This window comes from Hydra viridissima, unplaced genomic scaffold, assembly GCF_058129835.1.
Source record: "Hydra viridissima isolate aposymbiotic clone 2 unplaced genomic scaffold, HvirCarnegie_v1 scaffold_5, whole genome shotgun sequence".
NCBI classification, from domain to species: domain Eukaryota; kingdom Metazoa; phylum Cnidaria; class Hydrozoa; order Anthoathecata; family Hydridae; genus Hydra; species Hydra viridissima.
The window spans coordinates 10,633,618-10,661,387 of record NW_028324304.1 but is presented as its reverse complement, the minus strand read 5'-3'; the positions used below and the strand labels follow the sequence as shown (position 1 = coordinate 10,661,387).

Here is a 27,770-nt window from a genome sequence, read left to right as displayed (position 1 = left end):
ATAATAACAACTAAACCACACCACAGGAACTAGACTACGCTCTGTATCTCTGGTCAACTGATATTTTCTTTTCATTTGTTTTCTAGTCATATTTTCTGTCGATGTTGAAAGTAAAAACAATAAAACTGCAAAAAAATAAAAAAACTAATGGTCCCATTTACTTCTTTTTTTCTTGTTGTTGGACAGCGGATAAAATGCATTTTTAACACTAAAGTCATGAAGTCTGCAAATTTTTATTTTTTAATTGATAGATTAGTTTTTAAATTACTACATTTTACTTAATGGTGAGCTTTGGGTTGAACTTCTGTAAAGACAAGCACACTTCTTATGTTTCAATAGGTTTAGTAAAACAGAGACACATTTAAAAAGTTTTATAATGTTATTTTTTAAAATCTCAATTAACCTAAAATACTAGAACAGTAAATAAATTTAGTTTTCCTATCATACTCATTAAATAAATTTTGACTTTAGGGATCCAGTTACTACGAATAAGATTAAGAAGAAGAACTAAGTATTTCAACAAGAGATCTCGTTTTTTTACAACATAAAAAAGTAAGCACAATAAAAACATTCACTTTAATATAACAAAAAACTGTAGTCAAAGAGGCGCATGCAGCACACATTTTTTTTTTTTCCCTTCTTCTTGATTTACTTTGGTAAATCCTTTTAACAAAAAATTGGCGTTTTCCTTTAGAAATATGAAACATAATTGTCAAAGTAATAAACCATTGGGGCTCAAGTTCTTATGAGAAGTTTTAATAGTTTTGATACATTATCTAAAAACTGCGTCTAGACACCCGTTAGAAAGACATAGAAGCCTTTACACCTTAGAATCAATAACACTGGACTGCTTATAAACTAAACAGTTTATTATTGTTGAAAGTCGCTTTATTTTGATTGCGAGCATATTTAATGAGAGTTTCAAAGAATGATCTCTGCTGCTTACCTAACTTTTCTGCTGCTTAACTAACTTACTTTTCAGTTATATTAATTTTATATGTGTCTTTAATACTTGAAAACAATTATGTCGGAAAATCTATCAACATAAAATCTCATGTATTTCATAAGAGCATTCCCACTGATTACTGTTGACATAACCACAAACTCCATAAAGGCATTTAATATTTCAGTTAATTGCAATTGTTGGATTAGCGAGGTGATAACTTTGGGATGACTTGCACAGTGATTTATATCAAAAGAAACAACAAATAAACCGATTACATCATATTTAATCGTTAATTACTTTGCGTTCTTAATACATCACAATCTGTCGAGAAGGTTTCTGTAATTTCAAAAACCCAGCCTAAAAAACATTCATAAACCATTAATATTTCCACTAGTGATCCACTCTCTGGCTTTTTTCCTTCCATCTACTTTAAAAGGGTTTACGTAGTAAACTCTAGTTTGAAGAATTTAGCAACAATAAGCAACTGATTTCCTCCTAAAATCATTGAAGCTTATATCAACTTTTTTAAGTTATGTTTTTCATTAGGAATGTGGTATTACAAAAGTAGAATGAAGTATTTTATATTTATATATTTGATATTTATATATTTGATATTTATATATTTGATATTTATATATTTGATATTTATATATTTGATATTTATATATTTGATATTTATATATTTGATATTTATATATTTGATATTTATATATTTGATATTTATATATTTTATATTTATATATTTTATATTTATATATTTTATATTTATATATTTTATATTTATATATTTTATATTTATATATTTTATATTTATATATTTTATATTTATATATTTTATATTTGTATATTTTATATTTATATATTTTATATTTATATATTTTATATTTATATATTTATATTACTATATATTTACATATTTATATATTTATATTATTATATATTTACATATTTATATATTTATATAAATTTATGTATTATGTATTACATATTTATGCATTTAAAAACTTAACAAAGTACGTTTAAACTGCAACTGTTGTCAATTTATGCATTTGTTATTTAGCATATCGCGATATTTTTATTTAGCATATCGCGAGGTTAGAATTATTTTGTTCTATCTCCAAGTTTAAACGTTGGGAGAAAGTTTTTAAAATGTTAGCTTTAACTTTATTTAAAATTTTAGCTACAATTTTTTAAGAAATAATAACTTATGTTTTAAATAATTTGTTTAAAAAAATGATTTAGAAAAAAAATTGTAAAATAGAGCGTATTTTAAAAGCAATCATTACTTAGTAAAATTAATGACTCATTTTGAGATTTACCGAGTTCTTTTAAAAACAATAGGGTATTGCTATATTTATAATTACCTGCGGGTCATTCTCTTTGTAGAAAAAGTATAGACCATTTTGTCAAGAGTATCTACTCCCCCTTTCGTTGACTTATAGTCCAGAGTTATCTGTGGTTTTTTGTCAGGGCAGTTCGATAACTCTGAATCACAATGATTGCTACTCAGCAGAATGACTGACTTTCCTTTCTTTGTAACATATGAGACCAAAAATAATTGTTCTTGGTGACCAAACAATAATGAGTAGACTTCTCGTGTTCGAGCAGGTAAAAAATCTGTAGGAATTTTTTTTTTTTTTTTTGCGCATTGTTACAACTAGACTTAATTTTTTCTCCAAAAGTTCTTGTGCAAGTGTTACTGATGTGAAAAAGGTGTCTAGTGTAACATTTCTTCCAGATCCTTTATGACTTCAACTAGATCATGCACTATTCGTTGCCCTTGATTTCTTTCTGGGCCATCCCCATGAACACCACCAGTATAAATTTGTGCATTTAAGACATAGCCGGAACTAGAATCACACAATAACCATAGCTGTAACCCATATTCAGCTCGTTTGTATTTTATATATTTTCTAAAGGAACAACGTCCACAAAATGGAACCAGCTGTTCATCAACAGTATCATTTTTATATGGTCTAAAACTATTTGAAAGTGTTTGTACCCAAATGTCAAAAACCTCACGAATAGGAGCAAATTTGTCATTGCTGCATCTTAATAATCGAGTTGCTTTGTCGTGAAATCTCAAAACTCTTGAAATGGTATGAAAATGCTCACAACTCAACTTTTAGAACTGTTTAGTCTTTGTTTTTGCCATATTTCATTACTTTTTGGGCACTTATAAACATTTGTTGTATTGCTAACCTCCATTTCAGTTTCAACTATTTCATTAGTTTTACCTGGACTTATTTCCCCAGATCTGTCATTATGTATACAGTGTCTCAACAAATTATCCAACCAAACACTTTTTAAAATATTTTTCCTAAAAAAAGTGCTGTATTTTCATAAATTTAGACTTTTTTGGTAAACTCAAGATTAATGAAAATAAAAGAACATGTTTTTAAATAGATTTTATTTATTTTAATGTAAAATATGAATCACAAAGTTTTAAGTCTTAAAATAAAGGAACTTAGGTCGTTTTTTTATTGTCAAAAAAATATTCGACCAAACACATTGTTTGTTTCATAACAAGTTATTATATAACAAAACAATTATTTTAATACTTTGTTGGGCCTCCCTTTACTTGGATTACAGCTTCTAGACGTCTAGGCATTGATTCAACTAAAGATTTTGTTTCTTCTGGTTGAATCTTTTCCCAGGCTTCTTCAATTGCCACTTTTTTGGAAAATGACCGATCTCCAATTTTTCGGTCTAAAATTTCCCACAAATGTTCAATGGGATTAAGGTCCGGTGATTGTGCGGGCCATTCCAAGACCTCAACATTATTTTCAGAAAACCACTCCTTGGTTTTAGTGGCACTATGCTTAGGATCGTTATCTTGCTGAAATGTAAAATCAGATCCTAGCCGAAGTTTTCGAGCAGATGACTTCAAATTTTGCCTTAATATGTTTCTGTATTGCACCTGATCCATTAAAGTATCAGTAAAGTATGGCGGCGGTAACGTGATGGTATGGGGTTCCAAGCCATTGAACCCCATACCATCACGTTACCGCCGCCATACTTGACAGTTCCTCTCACGCAACTTAATTTGTAGGCTTCTCCGGCTTTTCTCCAAACTTTTTGGGCTCCATCAGATGACTTTAAGTTGAATTTCGATTCGTCGCTCCACAGGATCTTTTTCCAGAAACTTAACGGCATGTTTTTAAACTTCTTAGCAAAATCCAATCTTCTTTTCATGTGTTTCTTACTCAAATATGGTTTATTACGCACAAGTCGTCCTTGAAATCCCTGGTCTCGGATACGATTTCTGATTGTCTGATGGGATAATTTGATTCCATAATTCTCTTCAGCTTGCTCAACCAGTTTTCGAGCAGAAATGAAGCGATTTTTCTTGACTTGTATAATTAAGTTTCCATCAAAACTCTTAGAAGTCTTTTTTTTGCGACCCTGCCCTTCTTTTGTGGCTGTTGTTCCGATCAAATTATATTTCTTCATTATGTCGGATACTGTATTATGAGAAATTCCAGTCTCTTGCTGCACCTGACGATAGGTTTTACCCTGATTGACTAGATCAACAGCTAAATTTCTCTGAGAAACAGTCCAGTGACGTTTACCTCCCACTATTTTACTTAAAAAAACATGAAACCTTTTTTTTATACATAATTTTTTTTTTTACTACAAAAAAACAGTTTTTTGTTATGCAATTTCATTAATTGTATAAAAATTTGCTAAAATATTTCAACAAATTTCACATAAAATTAATTAAACTTACCTAAATATCACTTGGTCGGATAATTTTTTTACAAGCCTATTCAATACTAAGTTCCTCTCAGGACAAATAATAAACCAACTGAAGCATGAATCAAAAAATATGAACGCTAAATAACATACTATTCCCAATAGAATTAAAATGACAGACAAAGTAAGTATCGCTACTCATTGTTTTTAGTATAATTTAGAGCGTAAACATTTTTTTTTGGGAAAAACTTGTTTGGTCGGATAATTTTTTGAGACACTGTATATCCTCTTTATAATACCTGATTTGTATAACTTATTCTCCCTTTGATATTTTTACCATAAATGCTGCTTGTGCCTCTAACTCCACCACGAGTTCTACATCTTCTAGCTCCTAATACTGGTGTTGACTTATTCTCTACTTTTGAAATTGTAGGAGTATCTACTTGAAAATCAGCATCATCTGATAACTTAGTATATTTTGAGCTGTCTCTTCTTCACTTGATGGATCTCTATCAAGTGATGCAAACAATAGTTCCTGAGCCTGTTCAGCAGTGTATGCAATACAAACGCTTTTTTTATTTTCAGCCATAAGTTCCAACATTTGTTATGAAATCTAAATTTTACTAATTTATCTAAAAATATCAAAGAAAAAGATTGAGTTACAAATAAAAAAATAAAAACAGTTTTTAAAACCATAAGTTATGAAAAGCAATTCAGTTTATAAGAAAAACTATATTGGGGTCCATATGGACCACAGCATCATTGATGTGTATTTTAAAAATAACTAAAAAAAGGAAGCAATATTCAAAAAATGTTTGTACATCTTCTGATATTTAACAGATACATAAAATTTTGAAAAAAAATACTAACTACATAAATATATAATGCAAAAACAAACTACTCGTGTGGTCCGTTTGGACCCCAACATAAAAGTAGGATTAAATCGTCAATGTTTTAGCAAAATCCCGAAGCGACGAAATTTAAGAATCGTTTTTGGAACGGAAAACTTAAGAGGCGTTGCTAATTCTAAACTCCCGAGAGAAAGGAAAATGTTAAAAAACCGTTAAAACAAAAAACCGTTAACCAACAAAAAAAATTATTACTTCCACGATTCACCAAAAGAATGTTTCCGCCAATTGTATTTTGAAGCTTTCGATCTTATTATCAGCTTTATCAAACAGAGATTTGATCAACCTGATTATACAATTTTTTTCGATCTTCAGGAAGTTTTTCTGTAAAAAGGGAAAGTCTATAAAAGTCTATAAAAAGGGAAAGCTGGGAAAGTCATTTGCAATCAGTTTGTCGCTTTTACAGCCAAAATATTAACCAATCTTTAGCTAAAATACAAATTGCCCTTCTGCAAAAATTTTTGCTTAGGACACCAAAAAATTGACTATCCAAGTTCTCATCTCGTTTCTCAAGATTTTGGATAAATCCAAAAAGGCTTTACTTACAGAAGTTACAACCCAGCAAACTCTCCGTGCTTGGGCCATGCACGTTTTTCATTGGATTATGATTGGCACTAGTGGCACGGTGGTGCCGTTCATAATCCAACGCTTAACCATGACTGTTTTATGATCGGCACCACCGTGCCGATCTTGCCAATCTTGTGCCAATCTTGTGCCAATCTTAATGCAAGCTTGCGACGAAAAAAAAGTCTTGCAATTGCGCATGCGTAACTTTTAGAAAAAATTTGCTTCCACTTATCAAGTTTTAAGTTTTGATTTCTGTCTTATAAATTTGTTTTCAGTTACCAATCGTAATTATGTTCAAAATTTTACTAGTATGGGTTCTTATTTTTAACTTTGTTTAAATTGTAAGTAAATATTTTTTTGTTTTATTATAATCTTTGTGTATTATTTAGATTTTATTATTATTTACATTTATTTATTATAAATAAATAGACATTTATTACTGCCGATTGTTTTACTATAATATTTTTAAAAAGAAAATATAAATAATTTTAAAATTTTTATTTTTTCTATCTGTTATTTATATTAATTTTAACTTATATACACTTATTATAACTTATTTAATAAGTTTATTACCATTTTGTAACATTACCTTATTGTATACTTTATATAACCTTTTACCTTACCTTATAACTTATATAAATATATATATATATATATATATATATATATATATATATATATATATATATATATATATATATATATATATATATATATACACATGTTATATTATACGTTTTAGCATAAGATAATAGTTTAAAGAAACTAATACTATTTTATCATTTAGATAAAAAAAAAAAAAAAAAATCTTTTTTATACTTTTTTCATGAGCATCTAAAGAAAAAATGAATGTTCATCCTGGACAAAAAGAAGAAAAGTTATTGTTGAAATAAATAAAGTAAACAATATGATATATGAACAGTTGACTTTGAAGAATCTTGGAATAAAAGAGTTTGAAGAAAACAAAAGTAAAATGGGTTTAAATAACTTTCAGAATACTTTATTAAAATTGTCACATGTTAGTTCATCATGCAACAGTTCCATTACAGATGTAATTGAAGATAAAAATAATACCACTTGCAATCAAAATTCCAAAATGGAACATTTTTTAAAGAGCAAATCAAATTTAATTTTACAATCAGATGAAGAAAGCAGCAATGTAGTTTTCATCTGGATGATTAAGAAATATTCTTTAAAAAGAAGTCAACCATATATGATAATTCTTTTAGTCTCCATGACTGGATTTGATCGTATTAGATGGAAGGAGTTCTTATATTATTTTGGTAAGCTAACAAAGTTTGTTTTAATATATCCATATAGCACTGTATTTAGAATTTTTACTTGAGACAAGAAATATTTTTTGGTTACAAAATTTTTAATATTTGAATTCTAACTGACATTTATTTTGAGTTAATTAAGTAGATCACATCTAAACATCTTATTTTAAATTTAACAGTTGCGTTTGAAATTATGAGAAAGGTGCGAGTAATGCAGAAGTTGAGAGGTGTATCAAATGCTGCCTGATGTAAGCTCAAGATAGAAATAGTGGTCATGCAAAAGCATTGGATTGGCTCTGTACAAGTGGATGGCAATTTATTTTTGTGTTTATTCAGTAAGTGCTCCAAAATTTAGAAAACTCATGCCATTAGTTAGTAGTGTAGTTGTAGATTTAGTGCATTAATTTATAACAATTTATAACAAGGAAAGCTCTCTATTTTACTTTTTATTGAACTGCGCCCAGAACTCCATGACTACACCACTGCCATTAGTTTATTATGGTTTTCCATATGCTTTTATATAGTATTATTTTATGTATTGTTTACAACATAATTAACTAATACCTAGAAATCTTTCCTTTATGGAAAGTTTATCTCCTCTTATCTTTTTTTCTTTTTAAGGAATGTAAATTTGTTTAGCTCGTTTATTTGGTAGAAATGATGTAAAGTCGATCATACGATACTATGAGTGAGCTAGTTTTTAAAAAGTAAGTGTAGTACTTCAATATGCATTTATTTGCTTGTAATTATGTGATGAATGGTTTAAATATTTTATTTAAAATTTATCAGATGCCGTTTAAAAGACGAAAAGGATTACAGTAAAATTTGATATTGAGAAGTATCAATCGTTAGTTTGTTCAAGCACCGAATGGAAATGATGGTCGAGTTTTAACCCTTCTCAAATCTTAAACTTTTATATGTATATTTTAATGAACTTTGATTGAAATATAAAATATTTGCTAACTTACAACGTCTTGCTAAATCCACAATATATTTGGAGTATTTAACTCAGTCTAAATACAATGTTAAATTATTTTAAAATAATCCCGTCAAATTTATAATTTCAGGTAAGTTTGAAATGTTGCGTTCGCTTAGTTTGTCATTAACAAAAATAATAATAGATGAGAAAAACAAAACGTACTTAACCCATTAAATGATCAACGGCTTAATACTGGATAAACGCCGTTCGAAAAACGGCTGCCATGCATGGTCCATGCATTATACGGTGAGCAAGACCAAGCTTGGTCCATGCTCGTTTGCCGATGGTGGGCCAATCGTGGTGCCGATGGTGGGCCTTGCATGGCCCAAGCACGGAGTGTTTGCTGGGAAGGATTGTAAAGCTAATTCTCGTCATGCCAACTCCGCTTGAAAAGACTTAAAATCTATCTTCAATTGACCACTCAATTGACCACAACAGATTCCCGTCTGAACAACTTGCTTTTTCTTCATATTCACAAGGAAGCAGTTGATAAAATTGAATTTGCCGAGATCACAAAGGATTTGTTAATAAATGTGCATTTTAAATTTTTTATTATATAATTTTTAGATATTTTAAAAGGTGTTTGATGGTTATTTGATATACATTTCCTTGAAAATTAATTTTAAAAAGTTTGTTTTAGTTATTCTAAATTTATTATTTTCGCATTTTTTCTTGACCATAACCCCCATTCCCTTCTAAGCTAAAGGAACCCCAGGCCTCCAAATATTAAAATTGTGGTTACGGCTCTGGTTTATATGTAAAAATCTATTAAATGAAATGTAAAAAAGTTGAATATAATGGTGATGAGTTTACACTTTCCAAAAATCGTTTTAAAAAGAAAGGAGAAAAATGTAAAGAATCTGTTAGTATACAGGGTGACCACAAAGTATCCGCACACGAGACGGTTTCATCTTGTGAAAATATAAGCATAAAAGCACTTATGTATTTTCTTATTTATTTTCTTATTTATTTACTTATAAATTGTTCCTTGGGCTCAAAAAGAACTTGGAAATCGTATTTGGACGTTCATGCAAGATGGAGCTCCAGCCCATAAAAAGAAGACAGTTCAGGATTTTTGTGCGGCAACTTTTCCTGATTTTATCAACTTTTCTCAATGGCCGCCATCGAGCCCCGATCTTAACCCGATGGATTTCTCAGTCTGGAGCGTCCTAGAAGGAAAGGCATGCCAAAAGCCGCATAAAAATATTGAAAGTTTAAAAAAATCACTACTGAAAGCTTGGGATTCTCTGGACCCTGCCTACTTGCTCGCCACCGTCGAAGCATTCCCGAGACGCCTACAGGCCTGTTATTTTGCTGATGGAGGAAAATTCGAATTCAATCTTTGAATCATAATTGTTATAGTTCAATAAATGTTTTAAAATAAAATTTGTGTTCCAAATACTTTCTACATGCTTTTTATTAAGCTCTTTATCTGTGCGGATACTTTGTGGTCACCCTGTAAAAACTCGGTTTGCAAAAAAACATTAAAAGAGTCACGGTGAGAAGCTCTCCAAAGGCTGAGATGGAATAATATTAAGCTCTGTTAATAACAAGCTACCATTTCAAATGCATTTACTGGCATAATTTTACTGGACCTGGTCCAAGCTCGATAAAAAATTTTATGAGGATCTTAAAACAAAAGAATGGAGTGAACATATAGATAAGGAAACCAAATCTCAATTGCTTGATGAATTACATAAAGAGTTAATGAGAAAATATGCAAAAAGGAAAATTTTTTGTTAATGGTTTAGATGAAAATGGGCTGCTGATCTTTTTGATAAGCAAGGACTCTCCATGTTTAATAAAGGTATAAAAAACTTGATGGTATTCATTAACATTTTTTCCAAAAATATGGCTGATTGATCCTCAAATAAAACTAGTTACACTGTAACAAAAGCATTTGATATTCCATTCAATGGAAGAAATTCAGGAAAAAGTTCAATTGATAAAGGTAATAAACTATTTAATAGAAATGTACAAAGTGTTGTTAAGATATACTCTACCGAAAATGACGAAAAATTGTGGAATTAATTTAGAGCCAATTCAACTCATGTATATATAAACGTTTTGGATGATCTAGTCAAAGAACTTAGTAATGCTATTTACAAAATAGCATTAAAAAAATGAAAAAAAATGAAAATGTAGTGTGAAAAAGTTTATACCCAGAAAAAATTATATTAGCAGATCCAAAGCCAAAACTAAAGTTATCAGTTGGTGATAGAGAAGAATAAGCAAGCAAAAGTCTATCTTCGATAAAGGTTATACAACCAAACAGGCTGAAGAACTTTTTTTTGTAACTGAAGTACAAATACTACTCCAGTGACACGTAAGATTGAAGACTAAAATTGTGAAAAAATAACTAGAACATTTTATGAAGAAGAAATATAAAAGACAAAACAAGACGTGTTTAGGATTGAAAAAATATTGTGAAAAACACAGTTTTTTCAACATACTCATTCTACCGATTGCCGGGAAAAATTTTTTTCTTATTCTACATATGGCCGGAGGTATTTTTAAGCAGTACCCTAGGTCATTATTCTTTTATCTAAATAATATAACTTACCACATCAACATCCTAAAAAACAACTTTTGATTGGAGTTTTATAGTTTTAAAATTTATAGTTAGGAGTGCTTTGACCTGAAGTTAATGACTAACTAAACAATAAAAACGATTTTCGCTAAAGTAGAAGTTCGGGAAGACAAGTTTTTTAATTAGATAAAAATGAGAAACATTTTGTTAATTTTTAGTGACCTAACACATTTCCAAATACATTTTCAGCTGAAAGTCTAATATCTGACATTTTTTGAAAAAGCAGCTGCCAAAATAATCTGAGGATAAAACGACATTGTTGTTTTATTTAGACAGTTTTTCACAAAGAAAGCTCTGATTAAACAAAACTCATGATAATGAATTCCCGCCAGGACCGGCAGTTTTTACATGAATATTGAGTCCTAAAAAAGATTGTTTTAGCTTTACAAAAAACTAACTGTCCAGAACCTGTTTTTGTATAAAATGATCCTGAATTTTATAATCATGTATTGAAGAAGTATTAAACAACATAAAAACTTAAAAACTGATATTATAAAGCTTTCGGTAATTTGGTTAGCCTGTTCTTTGTAATTTTTCTTTTAAAGCTACTATTTTTTTTATTTTTTGCATAAATTTTGAAAATGAAAAATGCGCTTTATTTTGAAAAAAAAAAAAAAAATTCTCGTAATTTAGTTTTTTTAAACTTAAACAACTGTTTGAAAAAACTCTAATGCATTAAGACTGCGTCAGCTCTTTAAAATGACTGTTTTGTTTCTGTTATCATGCAGCGAGTTAAGAATTCTTTCAATTTAGAATCTAAACTTGCTTTCACTTATCAATAATTAATCCCTTAGCTTAACTAAAACGGTGATTTTATATTACAAAAACGAATAAATCTTTCTAATTCAGATATATCACTGAGATTTTTGATTCCATTTAATCAATAATTAAATCCTTAAATTTACTAAAACCGTGGTTTTATGCCACAACAACGAATAAAGCTTTCTTATTCTTATGCATTACTGAGTTATCAAACACAATTATTTTCCGATGATATCAGTAAAAAACATCTACCATCATTGAAAGGGCTATTTGAAATAAAAAGTGAAGCGAGTGGTAACATTTCATTTACCTTTGTTTAAGATTAAATCAATCTTCAATGACAATATAAGCCAGATGTTACTTTTTGATCTTTGTAATCGAAATCATCAATAATAAAAATATTACGCTATAAAAGTGAAAACGAAAATGAATATTAATACATACTTTTTATTCTTATCACTCCTTATTGATAAGCCAACCGATGCGGAGATGCAATACAGCTACCCAATAAAGAAGACATCATCTCCATATTCTTACACAGTCTATAAAAACAAAAAAGTTACCGGTGGTATAAATCCAAACAATTTTGAAATACACACTAGTTATCAAAACTGCGTTACTGTTTGTTACAATATCGGTTGGTGCAAATCAATAGGTATCGAAGTCTTAAATGATACCATCTTCCATTGTCAGTTTTTTAGTTATATTCCTACAACCTTTATATCTGATGGAGCTTTTTTTATTTCTACAACACTGGTAAGTTCATAGTTTATGCAACTTTGATGTATGTATGTATGTATGTATGTATGTATGTATGTATGTATGTATGTATGTATGTATGTATGTATGTATGTATGTATGTATGTATGTATGTATGTATGTATGTATGTATGTATGTATGTATGTATGTATGTATGTATGTATGTATGTATGTATGTATGTATGTATGTATGTATGTATGTATGTATGTATGTATGTATGTATGTATGTATGTATGTATGTATGTATGTATGTATGTATGTATGTATGTATGTATGTATGTATGTATGTATGTATGTATGTATGTATGTATGTATGTATGTATGTATGTATGTATGTATGTATGTATGTATGTATGTATGTATGTATGTATGTATGTATGTATGTATGTATGATATACAAATATTGAAAAACTTATATTTATTGTATTTAAACTATGTGTATGACTAATTAATCTTTTTTCAATCGTTTTCATAGCCGAGCTGTTCTTATAGCTGCAATTTATCAATGAATCCATGCGGAAAATGTGATTGCAATCCATCCTGCTCCACAAACAACAGGCGTCAGCATGTATGCAACTGCACTAGAGGTAAGTTAAATTTGATGGATGTTTATCTAATAAACTGTTAAGTTGGTTAAAAGATGAAAAAAACATGATGCAGTAATATTCCCTTCACTTACTACTTTCCGAACTAAGAAACAGGAAATGGTATTTCATTTTTTTGATGCTTTGTTTTGTTGCTTGTTTTTTAAGACTCAAAAGTTAATTGATAGATCAAATGTTTTTTAGTTGCGGGAGTAGCAAAAAGTTGCCAAGAACATTACGATCGTGGATTTAATATAACAGGAATTTTCCTTATCAACATAAATGGCATCTTGTTTCAGACAGTTTGCATAATGTCTAAAGTCGAACGACAAAATCCAGGTGATCATAATTTTGAACTGAAAACATGGGTAACAGTGAACTCTATGATAAAAAAAATTCTGAAAAAATTAGATTACGTTGATAATCCTTAAAAGTTATTTACATTTTGTATGTAGAATTTATTTCTACATTCTTAGTGATTAAACAAAGCTGTACGTTGCAACCAAATTTACTGTTAAGTGGTACTACCTATCATAGTTTATACCCGAGCTATTCAGTATCATATTGTGTAAAATGGTGCGCAAATAAAAAGATATACGACAGCAGTGTCGAGGCGGTATTGTATTGGTACTCAGGATGTGCATGCGCAAATCTTGTATCATCTTTAAATATCTTTGGCCATTATTACAGAGACTTATACTGTCGTATAGGTACGGGTTTTTTTAGCATTATCTTTTCATATGAAATATCAGCGTTTTCAATCATGGAGTTTTACATTGATCCCATCATCAAGATTTTGTTTTTATGTCAGTGAATATAATTACCTAACTGAGATCTTACATATTCCTACTTAAATTTATTTTAAAAGGTTATCAGAAATTGTGTATAAAGATTTGTTATTTTAGTGGTCTGGTTACTAGGAATCATTATCAAGGATTTGAGAATTAATATTGGAGTTAGTTATTTGAATCTAGATTATGAGGCCATCAATAGGAAAATAATACTTTTGCATAAAATAACATCAAATTCAGTATCCAAAATTAGTTCTTTTGTTTTTAAGTAAAAAAAATATCTATTTAACCCATTGTGTAACGTAAACAGAAGAAAGCACATTAAGGTTTAGTAACCTGCAGCCGTAAGCAAACTTTCTTTAAACTAGAAATTATATAAACATTATAAAAAACCCTGTCTTTATTTAAAATTATGTTATCCAAAAAGTGCTGCCTAATCTACTCCGTTTCAAAAACTAAAAGGCAACACTAAAAGTGCTATAACTATTCCTACTAGGGATGCGCCGAACCCAATTTTTCGCCTAACACCGAATCCGAACGTTCGGCCATGTATCTTTGCCGAACACTGAACAGTTCGGCAACCGAATTATTCCTATTTTTAAAGAAAAACATAAGTTTTGAATAAGTTGTGTTATTAAACATTTAACGTGTTTGTCAAAACGTTAGTAAGGGTTTATAAATTTTGTTTGAAAAATTATATAGCAACTTCGAAACGTTAATTTATTATTGGATGATTGTTTTTGGTGTAAAGAAAATAAATGCTAACATATTTATTTGTAGTGTAAATAAAGATTTTAACGATTTTTTATTGAAAAAATAATTAATACAATTATAAAAGTTAGGTAATATAAATAAATATGTAACGTATAACGTATAGGATAAAATAACATAATATGTAACATTATTTTAAAATATATTTACTTAATTTAAATTTAAAATCCTTTATTTTATTTTTGGTTGAACTTCATTTTTATAATTTAGTGATAACATTTTAATCTTGTAAAAGTATAAAACACTGTCTACTGAAAAAAAATCTTATAAAAGTATTGTGTGGAAATATTTTGAAGTTTCTAAAAAAGACATTCGTTTTTGTATCTGCCTACTATGCAAAGCAATACTCTCCAGAGGTGGGAATTGTCCAAAAACATTTACCACTAGTGCAATTAAACACCTTTTACAAAAAAAGCACCTTGTAGAGTATATATAGGCTGAAAAAGAGTCTGATAAAAAAAAATTATTGAAATATCGACTGTTTCTACATCAAGTGATTCGGAAATAAAAAACAATTAGCATTAGTAGAGAGTATTAGTAAAAAAAGGTTCTGGGATATTAATGACTATAGAGCAATCAAGTTTCACAATTGCATTGGAGAAATGATGGCGTTGGATGTTCAACCATACACAAGAAGATCTTGGTTTTAGAAAATTAATTGAAGAGATGTGCCCTAATTACTAAATACCCAGTAATTCTACTTTAGTGGAAATATTGTTCTACAAATTTATGGTAATCTGTTTAATTCAATCAATAATAATATATCTGCTTCCAGCAAATGATAAACATAGAGATTGAAGAGTATTTAAAACTTCCGCTAGTTATGGAAAAAGAAAGCCCTCTTTTATGGTGGAAAAATTGTGGAAACTCTTTAAAAAATTTAAAGAAAATAGCCCAAAGGTTTCTTTCAGCACCACCTCCTTCTGTTGAAAGTGAAAGACTTTTTATACAGGTGGCAACATTTATGAACCATGTAGAAACACATTACCAGAAAGTGGTGAAAAATTAATGTTTATACATTGTAACTTGAGGGCAACAAGTGATAATTGATTTTCATGTTTTTGACATTTTATTTTTCTTAAGTTATTTATTTGTGATTGTTATTACTATTACATAATACAATTATGCAATAATAACAAAATAATTAATTGGAGCGTTATTATGGAACTCCATAGTAATGTTTTTCCCTAAGTTTGTTTTTTTTCAAATACTTTTATCAGTTAAACCAGTTGAGTAGCAAGCTTGTAAGAAATCTTCTCTGTAGAGAAATTTATTTATTTTACCACAGTAATAGGCACCACTTTTAACAAACTTAAATTCAATGAAATATCTTTTTCGTTTAAATTCCTATTTGTTATTTTAAGATTAATAAATGGTGATTTTACATTATTAAATTTTTTTGATGAACTAAAATTATACTCAATTGATGCAGGGGTATTTTACAATTATTTTTGTCAAGTAGTAGTTTTGGTAAATCTGTTAATCCATTTGGATTGAAAATACATAATAAAGTTTAAACTAAAATTGTATTGAAATACGTTTATAAAATCCTATGTCCTTCTATGTTCGATTGGTATGCTTTTTTTAATAAAATTACCCATTTAAACTGCAGCTATGGTACGAATGAGTTAAATTTTATTTATATTTAGGTAAATGTATGATGATTTCCTAGTTTGCATTAATGGCAAAACAGCCGAACGTTCGGCGCATCCCTAATTCTGACAGAAAACCATCTTATAACTAAAAATATCGGAAACCGTAGCCCTTTTTAATTTGCTTTAGTTTTAATAGTTCACAAATTTCTCTTTAAATTCAAAAAAATCAAATGGTTTAAGCAGTTATCCTGAGTTACAAACAGCTTTGTAAATACCAATAGATTTATTTGGTTTGAGACTACAAATGAACAGAGGTAGAAGGGGATTGGTTAATTTTAACTCTACTGACAATTTTTTAAGGTAATTTAGTTAATAAAGTTCTAGCTTTCAGAATTTATTTATCAATTACAGAAAGATCTTCCGAAGATTGTCAATTATTGAATGATGGAATACGTTATAGTAGTTCAAGCTATTATAATGTTCCGTATGAACCTAGTGCTTGTGTGAGTGCATGCCAAAGTCATCAGACTGTATACCCGACTCTGAATGGATATGTCGCAAGTGGAATAATTGCAGATTGGCAATGTAATTGTCTTTACGGAAACCGTGGTTATGACAACAATCGTTATGGATGCTCTTTTGAGACTGTTCTTTCAACCCAAACACTTCCAAGCATAAAAGGTATATTTGAAATAAAAAAAATTGTTATAATTGTTTAAGTGATACAATTTTGCTGCAAAAATAAGATAAACCTACCTCTTAATTCTTCTTTTATGTTGGCATGTCCGACGATTTATCTCCTAACCCCTGCATATCGGCCGTATCTCCCTATGAATTCATCTCATTTCCACTTTTCTGACTCCCTTATTTCAATTTTTTACATCTTCTCTCCTCACCTCGTAAACTCTTTTGTAATCTCCTCGTCTTTACGTCTTTTTACTGGGCACTTTTCTGTTTTCGTTTGTTAGTGTGTAAAAACTTAATAGTTGATTTTAGGAGGTCAAGTAATTAATGTGGCATCTTTTTTACATTTTCTACTGGAGCCGGCTTACTCACAATACAAAAATACCTTCTATCATATTGTTTTTACTTTTTAAGGTAATGGGAAACAATTTTCAAATACATTAATTAATAATATCAGGAGATCAGTTTAATCTTAGAAGATTGACAAAATCCGTGTTTTATTCATTATTATTTGCTATTAACAGTAAATGCTTGTGATAAATTTTATTTTTGTGAAAGACTTATCTTGGGCCGTCTATTTCCTTTTATAGGTGTTTGGATTCCATTAATGACTCGCTTTGCCAGCTGGGACTCAAACGTCTGGGCAAAAAATTTTGACGCTTATGAGAACGGTTTCGGTTTAGTAAACCAACAATGGATTGGTTTAAAAAAGCTGTACGAAATAACCAAAGCATTTGTAACTGACATGAGGGTTGATTACACGTTTAAAGAAGATCTGACGTTTAGCACTATGTATTACAATATAAATGTTGGCTCAAAAGATGACAACTATAGGTTCGGCTACTCAAGTTACAGTTCAAGAGGATGTGAGTTCTAATCAAAATATTTCTTTCCTTTTTTTTGAATAATAAGTTTACAAGCATAAACCGCGCTACCAAACTACTTACTTATTTCGTTCCAAGCTAAGAATTTTGGCCATAGAAATTATAAAATTTGCAAAACATGAGTGGTAGAGACGCTCAAGAATTAGCTGGTTTCCCAAAACAAGAAATTTATATATATATCTATATATATATACACAGCAGCATCCATTTAGTACTCAAGTCTAAGAATTTTGTTTAGAATAAGCAATTTTGATAATTTGTTTTATAAAGGAGTTTACTCTCTGTTTGCCATTTATTTGCTATAAGATGTTTTTTGTTGAATTGCTTAATAAAAAGAAATGTTCTACATTAAAAGTTATTATTCTCCACTTAAGTAACTAAAATAAAAGGAATTTTTAAGAAAAAGATGATATATAAAGTTGAAATAAAGACTAAATTTTTATTAAAAATATTCCCCATGCGCACGTCACCATTAGTTTACTAGTGATTCAACACTTATCGTTAGTAGTGAGTACTTATTCACTGGTGCATCTGTAAACTTTTGATCACCAGTGGTGACTTGTCACTAGTGGATAAGCAGTGATAATTACCACTGATTTAACACCAGTTCACTAGTGATTTAGTTGCGATTGAGTATTTAATAGTTATCTGTAAACCTTCCTTATTAATGATTTCTAATGGCATTTTCACATATAAGGAATCATTAAAATAGCTAAAATTTTTACTGCCACTGAATGCATCATACACCAATAAACAGAAGTTGGAAGTCAATATTTTAATTGAAGTTAAAAACAATGCCTAGAATATTGCAATTCTTATTATAAAATTACAACACTACATTTCTTTATTTAACATGGTTTAAAAAAAATAGTAAAAGACAAACAGATAAGAACGAAGTTTTTTGTCATGATTTTCAGTTCTTTTTTTTCTCAGTGCGGATACACCAGCTTGTCGTAACCAATCTCCGATAAAACTGTGGAGTTGAATATCTTTGGGGTCGGGATGCTGACTCTTTACTGCCTTTAAAAAAGAAAATGAACCTCAAAAATTTGGGATTGAAACATCTTTTTTTATTTGAAACATGAGTCGGTCATATTTCTTAAAATGTTTTATTAAAATATTTAGTTTGTTTATACCTACAACGGCTGAATAAATATTTTTAAACTCGATACTAAAGTTGTTCTTCCGAGAAGAGCCTTTAATGCTATATTTTGAGGCGACATCTTTTGTTATTAGTTTATTGATTGCTTCGTATATACTTCTTTTAGGGTGATTGTCACAAGCACAAGCTAAAACTGCTACCTGTAATTATAATTTTTTACTTATAACTCAGGGTTTCTCATTTCCCATAATATTGGCATCACGGGATTCCCAATGTGTAACTTATTTATTCCGGGATTTCCCGGCATAACTTGTAATATAATAATAAGCGGTTTCTGACACAAATTCATTTTAGCACGCTAATCTATATTACTATTTAAAATAAAATACTGGTTTAAAAAACATAAGCAATCAATTGATTTGTCACTTAATCGTGAACGAATTTTTCCCATACATAGACCCGCGGCAGAAAAAGCTCTTTCTGATTAAATTGATGTCAGCTTGATGGTCATTAATGTGGAGTATATTCTTTCTAAACTTTCGCTACGCTTTCCAGTTGTCTCAAAAAGTTTAATTTCTTTTGTGAGGTTTTTTAAATTGCTAATGTCTTCTAGAGCTGCTATTTCTACTTGTTTGACATTACAAATAGTCGCATCAATTTTTGTTCAAGTGTCAAAAAACTTTTGCCTAATAAATTTGGAGCAACAGGTTGAGATATTGACGGGTCAGTAACCAACCTTTCATTATCACGACTCACTTCAACTATTTCATTATTTGATGAACTAGTGCTAGCATCCTCTATGTACAACCTGATATAATTTTTTTTTGCTGTTGCTTTTAATGCATGTTTGGAGGGTAAGAGTAGTTTGGAGTTGATATTTGATTCCTGATTATAACTAATTGGGTTGTTTAAAAATTTCAGTAGTCCAATTAAATTGGCATTTCTGCATTCTTCAATTCTCTGCTGCACAGATTGAAGCAGTTTATCAGCTATGAATTTTTTTTTCTCCGCCAAATCGTCTAAGATGAATATCATTACACCTTCTGCGTCAAGTAGAGTAGCATTACTTCTACTCAGTCTTTCTATTCAAACTTTTATCAGTTGCAGAGAAATTGTTATGGCGTTCATAATCGCATATTCATCTTCGGAGATTTTCAGAACTTCTTTTAAATTGATCATTGCTTTTAGTATACATGTTTTTACTTTAAGGAATCTTTCTAGCATTGCAACAAGACTATTCCACCTAGTTTTGATTTCTAATATCAGCTTCAGTTCTTTATGAAACATAGATTTTAAGTAGATTTGTAAAACGCCATTTTCAGGAGATGATTTGCGGAACATTCGAACCACTTTTCGAACCTTCTGAATTGTTAAGGCTACATTTACGCTATTTTGTAAATCATCGTTAAACGCAACACCTGTTGAGCTGTATGACTCATCATTACAGTCAAATACATCATCAAACTCATCGTAATCACTCAAAGTTTCATCGGAATCTTGCAACTGCGATTCAAATTAAATATATTTTGCTGAAGAGTCTGACTTTTTGTAAAGAACATCACATACTGCCAAATGAAGTCTGTGGGCATAACACAGCTGATGTTCAATAGCCATACAAATTTTTTCATTACGGATGCTCCGTCAGTGACACTAGCTATAATGTGCTTTTTAATTGATAAATTGAAATCTGACAGTTTATTTTCAACCATATCAACAATCTTTTTTGCAGGAAGTGATCCAGCTATCGGAGTCAATCCCAGGTTCCAAAACTTTGTCAAAAAGTGTACATTTACATTTAAATAACATCGATTTTTTAAAAACGTATATTCGTCTAATAATAAAGAAAATCGCGACCCATTAAATATTTTTTTTGTTATCTCTAAAACTACAGTTTGTTTAGTTAAATCATATTGTTTTTTCATCATACTCATAACATGGGATGGATTTTTGCTAATAACATGCCTTTTTCAGACAATAATTTTCTAATGAATCCACTTTTTGTTATGGCATTTATCGAGAAGCCATTCACCGTTGCTAGCTTTGACACAATTTCCTCGATAGTCTGCTGTTTAAACAATGTGATTTTCTTTTGCACAATTTTAATTTTCGAACCAGTCTCTTCATGTAGACGCTTCATATTTAAATCCAAATCTTAATGTGCATTTTTTAAATGACGAAGGAGCCCACTAAAGAAAATCCTTTGCACATTATCTTTAGATTACACTTTTTGCAAATTGCAGATTTGCCAGATTTTTCTTTACAAAAATACTACCATGCTTTCGATCCATTTACAATTGACATGGTGTAATTAAATTGAATTATAAAACAACTAAAGGTTACAAATATTTCTTACATATGTATGTTATCTTACGTATGACTTTATATGTCTTTGTTTGCCGTTTTTTAAATACAAAAATTATTAAATACTTCAATAATTCAATACAGAAAAAGTTTAACTTTTCAATAATTTAGAAGTTTAAAAATCAAACTTATTGTTTTTGTCGCAAGAAATCTTTTTTATTTTTTACTCGTATTTTATAATAATAAAAAAAAAAAGAAAACATTGCATTGCATTCCTTGAGTTAGATAGTTCAAGATAGTTTCAATAACATTTCTTATTGTGCTAGGTTTTAAAATATGATGTATAATGGTTTTAATATAAGATAATGCAAGATGGTTTTAATGAAAGATGGTTTTAATATAAGATAATATAAGATTTAGTATAATGAACATATAAAACACAGCTAAATGCAACAATATTTTTCTTATTTTTGGTTAAACTAGTTAAAACATTTATCACATATAAAATTAAAAAAAAAATTATGTTCCGGGATATGAGTGATATCCCGGGAAATCCTGTTGCCACTTTTGTCCCCAGGATCCCGTTTGAGAAACCCTATTATAATTACATAATATATAAAATATACTTATAATTAACTTTAGAATAGTCATTAATCAGTGAAAGATCTAGAGGCATGCACCCCCTTCCACCAGATTATCTAAAACATTAGAATAGCAAGCGAAGTAACTTAAAAATAGTAAGAAAAGTAATGAGATATTGACGCCTTGAGAAGTTAAAAGAAAACTTATAACTAGCTTTTTTTAGGAATTAAAAATTTCACTAAGAATAAGATTTAATTTTAGATATTTGATTAAATACTCTGCCAACTCAACAGTGAACATTGAGTGTGATACATAAATGCATCACATACTATCTGTCAGTAATAATAAATAATTTCAATAAGAATGGTGTGTGTGTAAACATGACTTCAAAAAATGTTTTAAACTATTTTTCCAAAAGATTAGAAAATTTTTTATCTTAAAAATAAAAATTTAAATAAATCACTTTCTGATACAGTGTTATAAATAATATAACTCTGTATCAGCCGCTGGTCTCTCGCACTTATCATTTAAACTTTTTATACCCTTATTACTATAACTTTTTTTAAACCGTCATCAGATCCAATATGATAAATGAAGGATAATTGTTCAAGAAACTTTCAAAAGTTTTTTGAACATTTCTCAATTTTTTTCACCAAAATTGACGAAATAAACTTGAGCGTGTTTTGGATAACTAAATAGCAAAATAAGAATGAACTGATTGATCAGGCCCGTACGCAGAGAGGGTGCGTAGGGTGCATACGCACCCCTCCCCCCCTCCAATTTTCTAAAGGTCCACATTTTATGTAATATTAAATTTTTTATAGGAAAAATTGCACCTTTAACTGCATACAGCATACGTTTTTCTTTTCATATTGATTAGATTTTTCTATTCTACGGTACTATACACTTTTGACGTCGCTAAGTCTTGTCGTTATGAACACTATAATGTCTTCATTGACGTTCGTACAGTTTTTCTTGACAGCAATTTTGATTTTAGTTTCGCCTTTGCTTATTAGCGCAACCAGATGCTATCGTAGATTAATTGATTTGTTTTCTTTAAGTTCTCTTTATACATCACAGTTTTAATATTATACGTTTCGATTACCACATCAATTATTTCTCATCCAATATAGTAAGATGTCCTTTTTTTATTTATTCCGTATATTTTCATAGTTTATTATTGCAAATATTGTTTATTATCATGTATGTTATTGTTGGACACAATGATAACTGATATTTTACATTGCTTTAAATTGTTTTTTACGCTATTGTGTATGATATATGTATATCCTGTACATCCACATTTTTTCTAAAATTACTGGTGTTGCACAAATTTTTATCTGATAATACATTTTCATTTTTATATTTATATTGCTATTATTAGTATATGATATATTTATAATTTCATTTTTTAAAAATTTACATAGTTATTATTATGAAAAATTGACCATACTCAGTCACTCTTCATATACTATGGGGCGCAAAGAGCAAAATGAAAAAAAAACGAATACCAGCAGCTAAAACTTGTCAATCTCTAGATGGATGTTGTACAAAAAAATAAACTGAAAATCATAATCAATCTCTCAATGAAAATGCACCAAATACTAATACCGCAATTTCTAAACAACATGATTCTATTGATAGTCCTCCCGCTAAAATATCTCGTACTACCAAACAATCAGATTTTGAACCTCTCGCTTTCACCAATCATGTTGCTAAAATATTGAATGCTACAATGAATTATCAAGAATTGAGTATGGTGATGAGGACACTCGATGATAGTCAAAAGTTCTTTCTCTTGAATATTCACTTCAAGCCACCTATAGAATATATTTTTCCGTCACAATTTCTTCACAATTCAAGGCAAGATACTTGACGGATTACAAATGGATGGTGTACAGTCCATTATTGAATGGCGCATACTGTATCCATTGTTTGGTAATGATTCCTATCTCCAAAAGACAGAATTTGGGAATATTCTTAAATAAAACATTTACCGCGTTTCATAAGTTAGACGAAAGGCAAAACAGCATCAAACAAAAATAAGCCACCGCGATGCAATGATTTTGTCAGAGACGTTTTGTAATTCAATCAAGAAGCCAAATGAAAACATTGATAATCATTTTGATGAAGAAAGAAAGATTAACATAGAAAGGAATCGACACATTGTAAAAACAATAGCTGAGGCAATCCTTTTCTGCGGAAGACAGTGAATTGCTCTGAGAGGTGATCAAGAAACATTGTTGGCATCTGATAATTCGATAAAATACCACCCGGGTAACTTTTTGGCAGCGCTCCAAATTATTGCGAAACATGATGAAATCCTACATCAGCATCTTTCCCATATTGGTATCAGTAATTGAAATGCGAAATACATCTCTCCGCGTATTCAAAACGAAATTATAACAATTATTGGATACGATATCATCCGTAGTGACTTGGTTAAAGAAATAAAAGCTGCTACGTTCTACAGTATTCTTGCAGACGAGGTGACTAGCCATTATCGTGAGGAACTTGCATTTTGCATTAGATTTGTTGATGAAAACAAAAGACATTCGTGAAGAATTTTTATCTTTTCTCCATGTTTCAAGAATCACCAAAGAAGTGGTTGCTTGCACCATGATTCAATTTCTGCAAGACGTCTATCTCGATTTAAAAAACATTCATGGTCAAGGATACGATGGAGCTGCAAATATGTCCAGTGATAATGTAGGTGTTCAGAGAAAGATAAAGAATGAGTCTCCAAAGGCTGTATATGTCCACTGCAGTGGACATTGCCTTAATTTTGTTATAGCCCATTCGTGTTCTCTTCCAAATACAAGAAATGCCATTGCCAAACTGAGGAACTGTTGTCTGTTTTTCCTTGCCAGTCCAAATCGCGAGAGTCTTCTGCAATCAATCATCATGAAGGCATTGCCAGACATTTCCAAACCCAGAAAAGGTCTCATTGACCTATGTAGAACAAGGTGGTCTTCACGGCATGACTCATACAGACATTTTTATCAAGCATACTGCTACGTAATTATCGTTCTGGAATATATTGCGTATGGTGCGAACAAAGATGCATGCGGAGAAGATTTCACAAATGTTACATGGGATACAACATCCAGAGACAATGCCAATTCACTACTGACAAGTCTTACGTCTTTTGACTTTATTATAAGTTTCTTGACTATGTACCGATTCCTGTCATATTTGAAAGGAATAACTGTGAAATTACAAGGCCGCACTGTGGATATTATCATGGCATACCATGAAATTGCTGAGGTGAAATCTGTTTATAAAGACATTTTAAGAAACATGGACAAAGAATTTTTTTGGGTCTACACCCAAGCCGAACGAATGGCACGTTCTGTCAACACCAAACCAACAAAGCCAAGGACTGTTGGACGTCAAATAATGCGCAACAATGCTCCTGCGATTAATCCTGAGGAGGATTATCGACGAAATCTCGTCACTCCATTCCTTAACCACATAAGCTCAGAGTTGGAGAGTCAATTTTCTGGCCTTTCCATCCTCTCCTCTAAACTGTTGGGGCTTGTACCATCTACTCTCTGTGAAGAGGGAGGAGCATCTCTTCAAAATGTTGTCGAATTTTATGCAGAAGACTTACCATCTACTGATTTGTTTCCCCAAGAGTTGTTTCGATGGAAGGATCGTTTCCAAAACAAACCTCCAGAAGAATGTCCTTCAACTGCAGCGCAAGCATTAAAAGAATGCGACGAAGACTTATTCCCAAACATTTTCATTCTTCTAAAAATTTACTGTTCAATCCCAGCGACCAGTTGCGAATGCGAACGTAGTGCTTGTGCATTGCACAGGCTCCATACATATTCGAGAGCAAGTATGAAGCAAGAAAGACTCTCTGCACTTGCATTAATGCATATCCACTATGGTAAAGTCATCGACGAAGAGAAAATTGTTGATATATTTTCACAAAAATATCCTCGGCGTCTACAATTACGATCTGTTTTGACTGAAATTATTTGACTTCACACAATTCAGTGTCGGTGCTTATTAAGCTTGTGTGTCATTATAAAGTTTATATTTGTGTATTATTTTGGAAGAAATATATTTAATATGTTGTAAAAAAATGGTCCACTTTTTCAAATTTCGCACCCTCCCACGAAAAATCCTGCGTACGGGCTTGTTGATAGCATAACTTACCATCTGCAAATATAGATTTTTGTTTTTCAAATTAGTTTCTAACTTTCCCATGTCTTGGACATTGTCAATAGTATAATACTATTGAGAAAAAAAAAGTTTTATCTCTCATGTAATTTTTCATATAGTCTTTGCGCTTGTTTTCTGCCATACTTAACTCAAATTTCGTGCTCTTAATCACACAAAAAATTTCATCAAAAAAATTTGAATTTTACGTTAAACTACGTCATACATTCATGACAACCGAGTGGTGATATAGTTTCGATCACTGTTGATCCTCAGTTTATATTGAGCAAAAAAAACTTATTCAAAAACAAAACCTAGAAAAAAATGATAATAACCAACCATTTGCGCTGTATTTACTTTTTTAGTAGCTACATTCAACTTTGTTTCTCTCCTCTTCTCATGGGTTTTTTAAAATACTATTTCTTGATTATAAAGAGGAAGCATAAAGAGTGGAGGAAGTTGCAGTCTCTAGGAATTAAGTGACTAAGAATGACCGAAGGGAAGGAGAGAGGTTAAAGTATAAGCAAGAAAAATCATGATTTAAGTTGAGATATTAATCAAATATTTAGATATTCCGTTTTATTTGAAAATTATTTAAAATATACCGGGGAATAGTGGAAATAATGAGAATTCAGAAATATCAATTTTTCAAAAAACCAGACGGAGTTTTAAAATGATTGATTTCTAATAATACTTCCTGTTGTTAATAATAGTTCGTCATTTCAAATTCATCTGGATTAAAAGTTGAAGAACCAGGTTTCTCGTACGTATCACTGGTGCTCTGCTTTCTTTAGTTTTCATTCGGTAGCGTATGAAAGAATGAATTTTCAAAAAAGGTGCAAATTTAGTTGTAGTGTAACCAATATTATCTTGGAATTGGATTCGAACTCCATACTTTTTCCTCGCTACACCAGCTTGTGCAGGTTTTAGTAATATAAAAATTGTTAATATCTTATTTTCAAAGTTTGCATTCTTCTATCGGTAATTGATAAACCTATTTGTCAACTTGGTGAGTTTTTTCTTCATACTTTGTTTAGATAAGCAGGAAAAGTGTATTTTTTTCAAAGGCTGATCAATTGGTCCACAATATCTCCCAACGTTTCTTGTGTTTCTATCATTTCGTTTTTGCATAGCTAGGAAATGCCCAGTAATACCCCTCAGAGGCAAGTTACATAGTTTGCTTAAGCCCGTTTATCGCAACAATAATTCAGAACGTCTCGTAGTATTGTCTTTTACATGATTAAAATCCTTTGAATAGCTTCCACACCATAATAATCACAAGTAAAATGAGGCTGATATAAAAACTAAAACAGAAAAGCGAGTTAATATAAACATTATCATAGAACTTAATAACAAGGTAAATAAAAATTTAGAGAATTCATTTCCTAAATTTTCTCTGCTTTTTATTTATATTGAGATTAAACACAAACAATGAAGCTGGAAGTAGAAAAACAGACAGCGCAGCAAAACTTTTAAAACATTTTAACAAAATGTTGTCTGTATTTCTTTAATACAGCATACATACAGATAGAAAGTATGAGGTTCGTGATGTTTTTTCAGAGTATTAGTATAACAACCACAGAAAAGTAATTCGTTAACCAAATGTTCATTGACAGAAACCCCAGGCTAAGGTTTAAAAAAATGTCTTAAAAACATAATTTTAACCTATACGTTATTTTTAATTCCACTAAGTCTCAAGAATTTATTACATTTACGGAACTGAAAATAAATGTGGAAATATTCTAAAAGCAAATATTTCAGAGATGTTATGACTTTTAGGAATTTAATTTTTATTTCAGAAACTTTTTGAAATCCTTTTG

The 27,770-nt window shown here is 30.1% G+C and overlaps 4 protein-coding genes and 1 long non-coding RNA gene across 9 annotated transcripts in view; 3 read left to right on the top strand and 2 right to left on the bottom strand.

The window, feature by feature from the left end:
- Nucleotides 1–3,874: 3,874 nt before the first annotated feature.
- Nucleotides 3,875–5,231, bottom strand: LOC149888601 (uncharacterized). Its single transcript, XM_090089098.1, has 2 exons — nucleotides 5,086–5,231; nucleotides 3,875–4,532 (listed from the first exon to the last, which is right to left on the bottom strand). Exons 1-2 carry the CDS (start codon nucleotides 5,229–5,231, stop codon nucleotides 3,875–3,877), a joined length of 804 nt encoding a protein of 267 aa, XP_089945224.1.
- Nucleotides 5,232–6,877: 1,646 nt separating this feature from the next.
- Nucleotides 6,878–8,357, top strand: LOC145189113 (uncharacterized). Of its 3 annotated transcripts, none has more exons than XM_090088176.1 (4): nucleotides 6,878–7,400; nucleotides 7,574–7,729; nucleotides 8,034–8,101; nucleotides 8,184–8,357. In XM_090088176.1, the coding sequence occupies exons 1-2, from the start codon at nucleotides 7,025–7,027 to the stop codon at nucleotides 7,639–7,641; spliced, it is 444 nt and encodes a 147-aa protein (XP_089944302.1). In that variant the 5' UTR covers nucleotides 6,878–7,024; the 3' UTR covers nucleotides 7,642–7,729; nucleotides 8,034–8,101; nucleotides 8,184–8,357. The 3 variants fall into 3 exon arrangements, with proteins under 3 accessions (XP_089944302.1, XP_089944303.1, XP_089944301.1); XM_090088177.1 differs by having other exon boundaries at nucleotides 8,016–8,101; XM_090088175.1 differs by having other exon boundaries at nucleotides 7,574–8,101.
- Nucleotides 6,899–8,715, bottom strand: LOC149888600 (uncharacterized). Its single transcript, XR_016452714.1, has 2 exons — nucleotides 8,536–8,715; nucleotides 6,899–8,407 (listed from the first exon to the last, which is right to left on the bottom strand). It is a non-coding gene; the product is annotated as an uncharacterized LOC149888600 (long non-coding RNA).
- Nucleotides 8,716–11,893: 3,178 nt separating this feature from the next.
- LOC149888596 (uncharacterized) overlaps nucleotides 11,894–27,770 on the top strand; it is a 38,230-nt gene continuing 22,353 nt past the window's right edge. The window contains exons 1-7 of one of the 3 annotated variants that reach the window (XM_090087133.1): nucleotides 11,897–12,481; nucleotides 12,962–13,073; nucleotides 13,275–13,409; nucleotides 13,547–13,780; nucleotides 16,639–16,908; nucleotides 17,502–17,777; nucleotides 18,729–18,964. In XM_090087133.1, coding sequence (XP_089943259.1) covers nucleotides 12,152–12,481; nucleotides 12,962–13,073; nucleotides 13,275–13,409; nucleotides 13,547–13,780; nucleotides 16,639–16,908; nucleotides 17,502–17,777; nucleotides 18,729–18,766 — 1,395 coding nt within the window. In that variant the 5' untranslated portion in view covers nucleotides 11,897–12,151 and the 3' untranslated portion in view covers nucleotides 18,767–18,964. Of the gene's footprint in view, nucleotides 12,482–12,961; nucleotides 13,074–13,274; nucleotides 13,410–13,546; nucleotides 13,781–16,281; nucleotides 16,573–16,638; nucleotides 16,909–17,501; nucleotides 17,778–18,728; nucleotides 18,965–27,770 lie in introns of those variants that run through there. The other 2 variants (XM_090087132.1, XM_090087134.1) reach the window with 2 other exon arrangements.
- LOC149888599 (52 kDa repressor of the inhibitor of the protein kinase-like) lies at nucleotides 22,538–27,572 on the top strand. Its single transcript, XM_090087144.1, has 2 exons — nucleotides 22,538–22,912; nucleotides 23,208–27,572. Exon 2 carries the CDS (start codon nucleotides 24,319–24,321, stop codon nucleotides 25,768–25,770), a length of 1,452 nt encoding a protein of 483 aa, XP_089943270.1. The 5' UTR covers nucleotides 22,538–22,912; nucleotides 23,208–24,318; the 3' UTR covers nucleotides 25,771–27,572.

What these genes read in the sequence shown, in the direction of transcription:
- LOC149888601 (XM_090089098.1), bottom strand. Translation starts at nt 5,231, where the DNA reads ATGGCTGAAAATAAAAAAAGCGTTTGTATTGCATACACTGCTGAACAG. An exon ending in CAGATGATGCTGATTTTCAA is followed by an intron (nt 4,533 to 5,085) that starts GTAGATACTCCT and finishes TGTTTTTTTAAG; the next exon opens with TAAAATAGTGGGAGGTAAAC.
- LOC145189113 (XM_090088176.1), top strand. Translation starts at nt 7,025, where the DNA reads ATGATATATGAACAGTTGACTTTGAAGAATCTTGGAATAAAAGAGTTT. An exon ending in GGAGTTCTTATATTATTTTG is followed by an intron (nt 7,401 to 7,573) that starts GTAAGCTAACAA and finishes TAAATTTAACAG; the next exon opens with TTGCGTTTGAAATTATGAGA.
- LOC149888599 (XM_090087144.1), top strand. Translation starts at nt 24,319, where the DNA reads ATGAAAACAAAAGACATTCGTGAAGAATTTTTATCTTTTCTCCATGTT.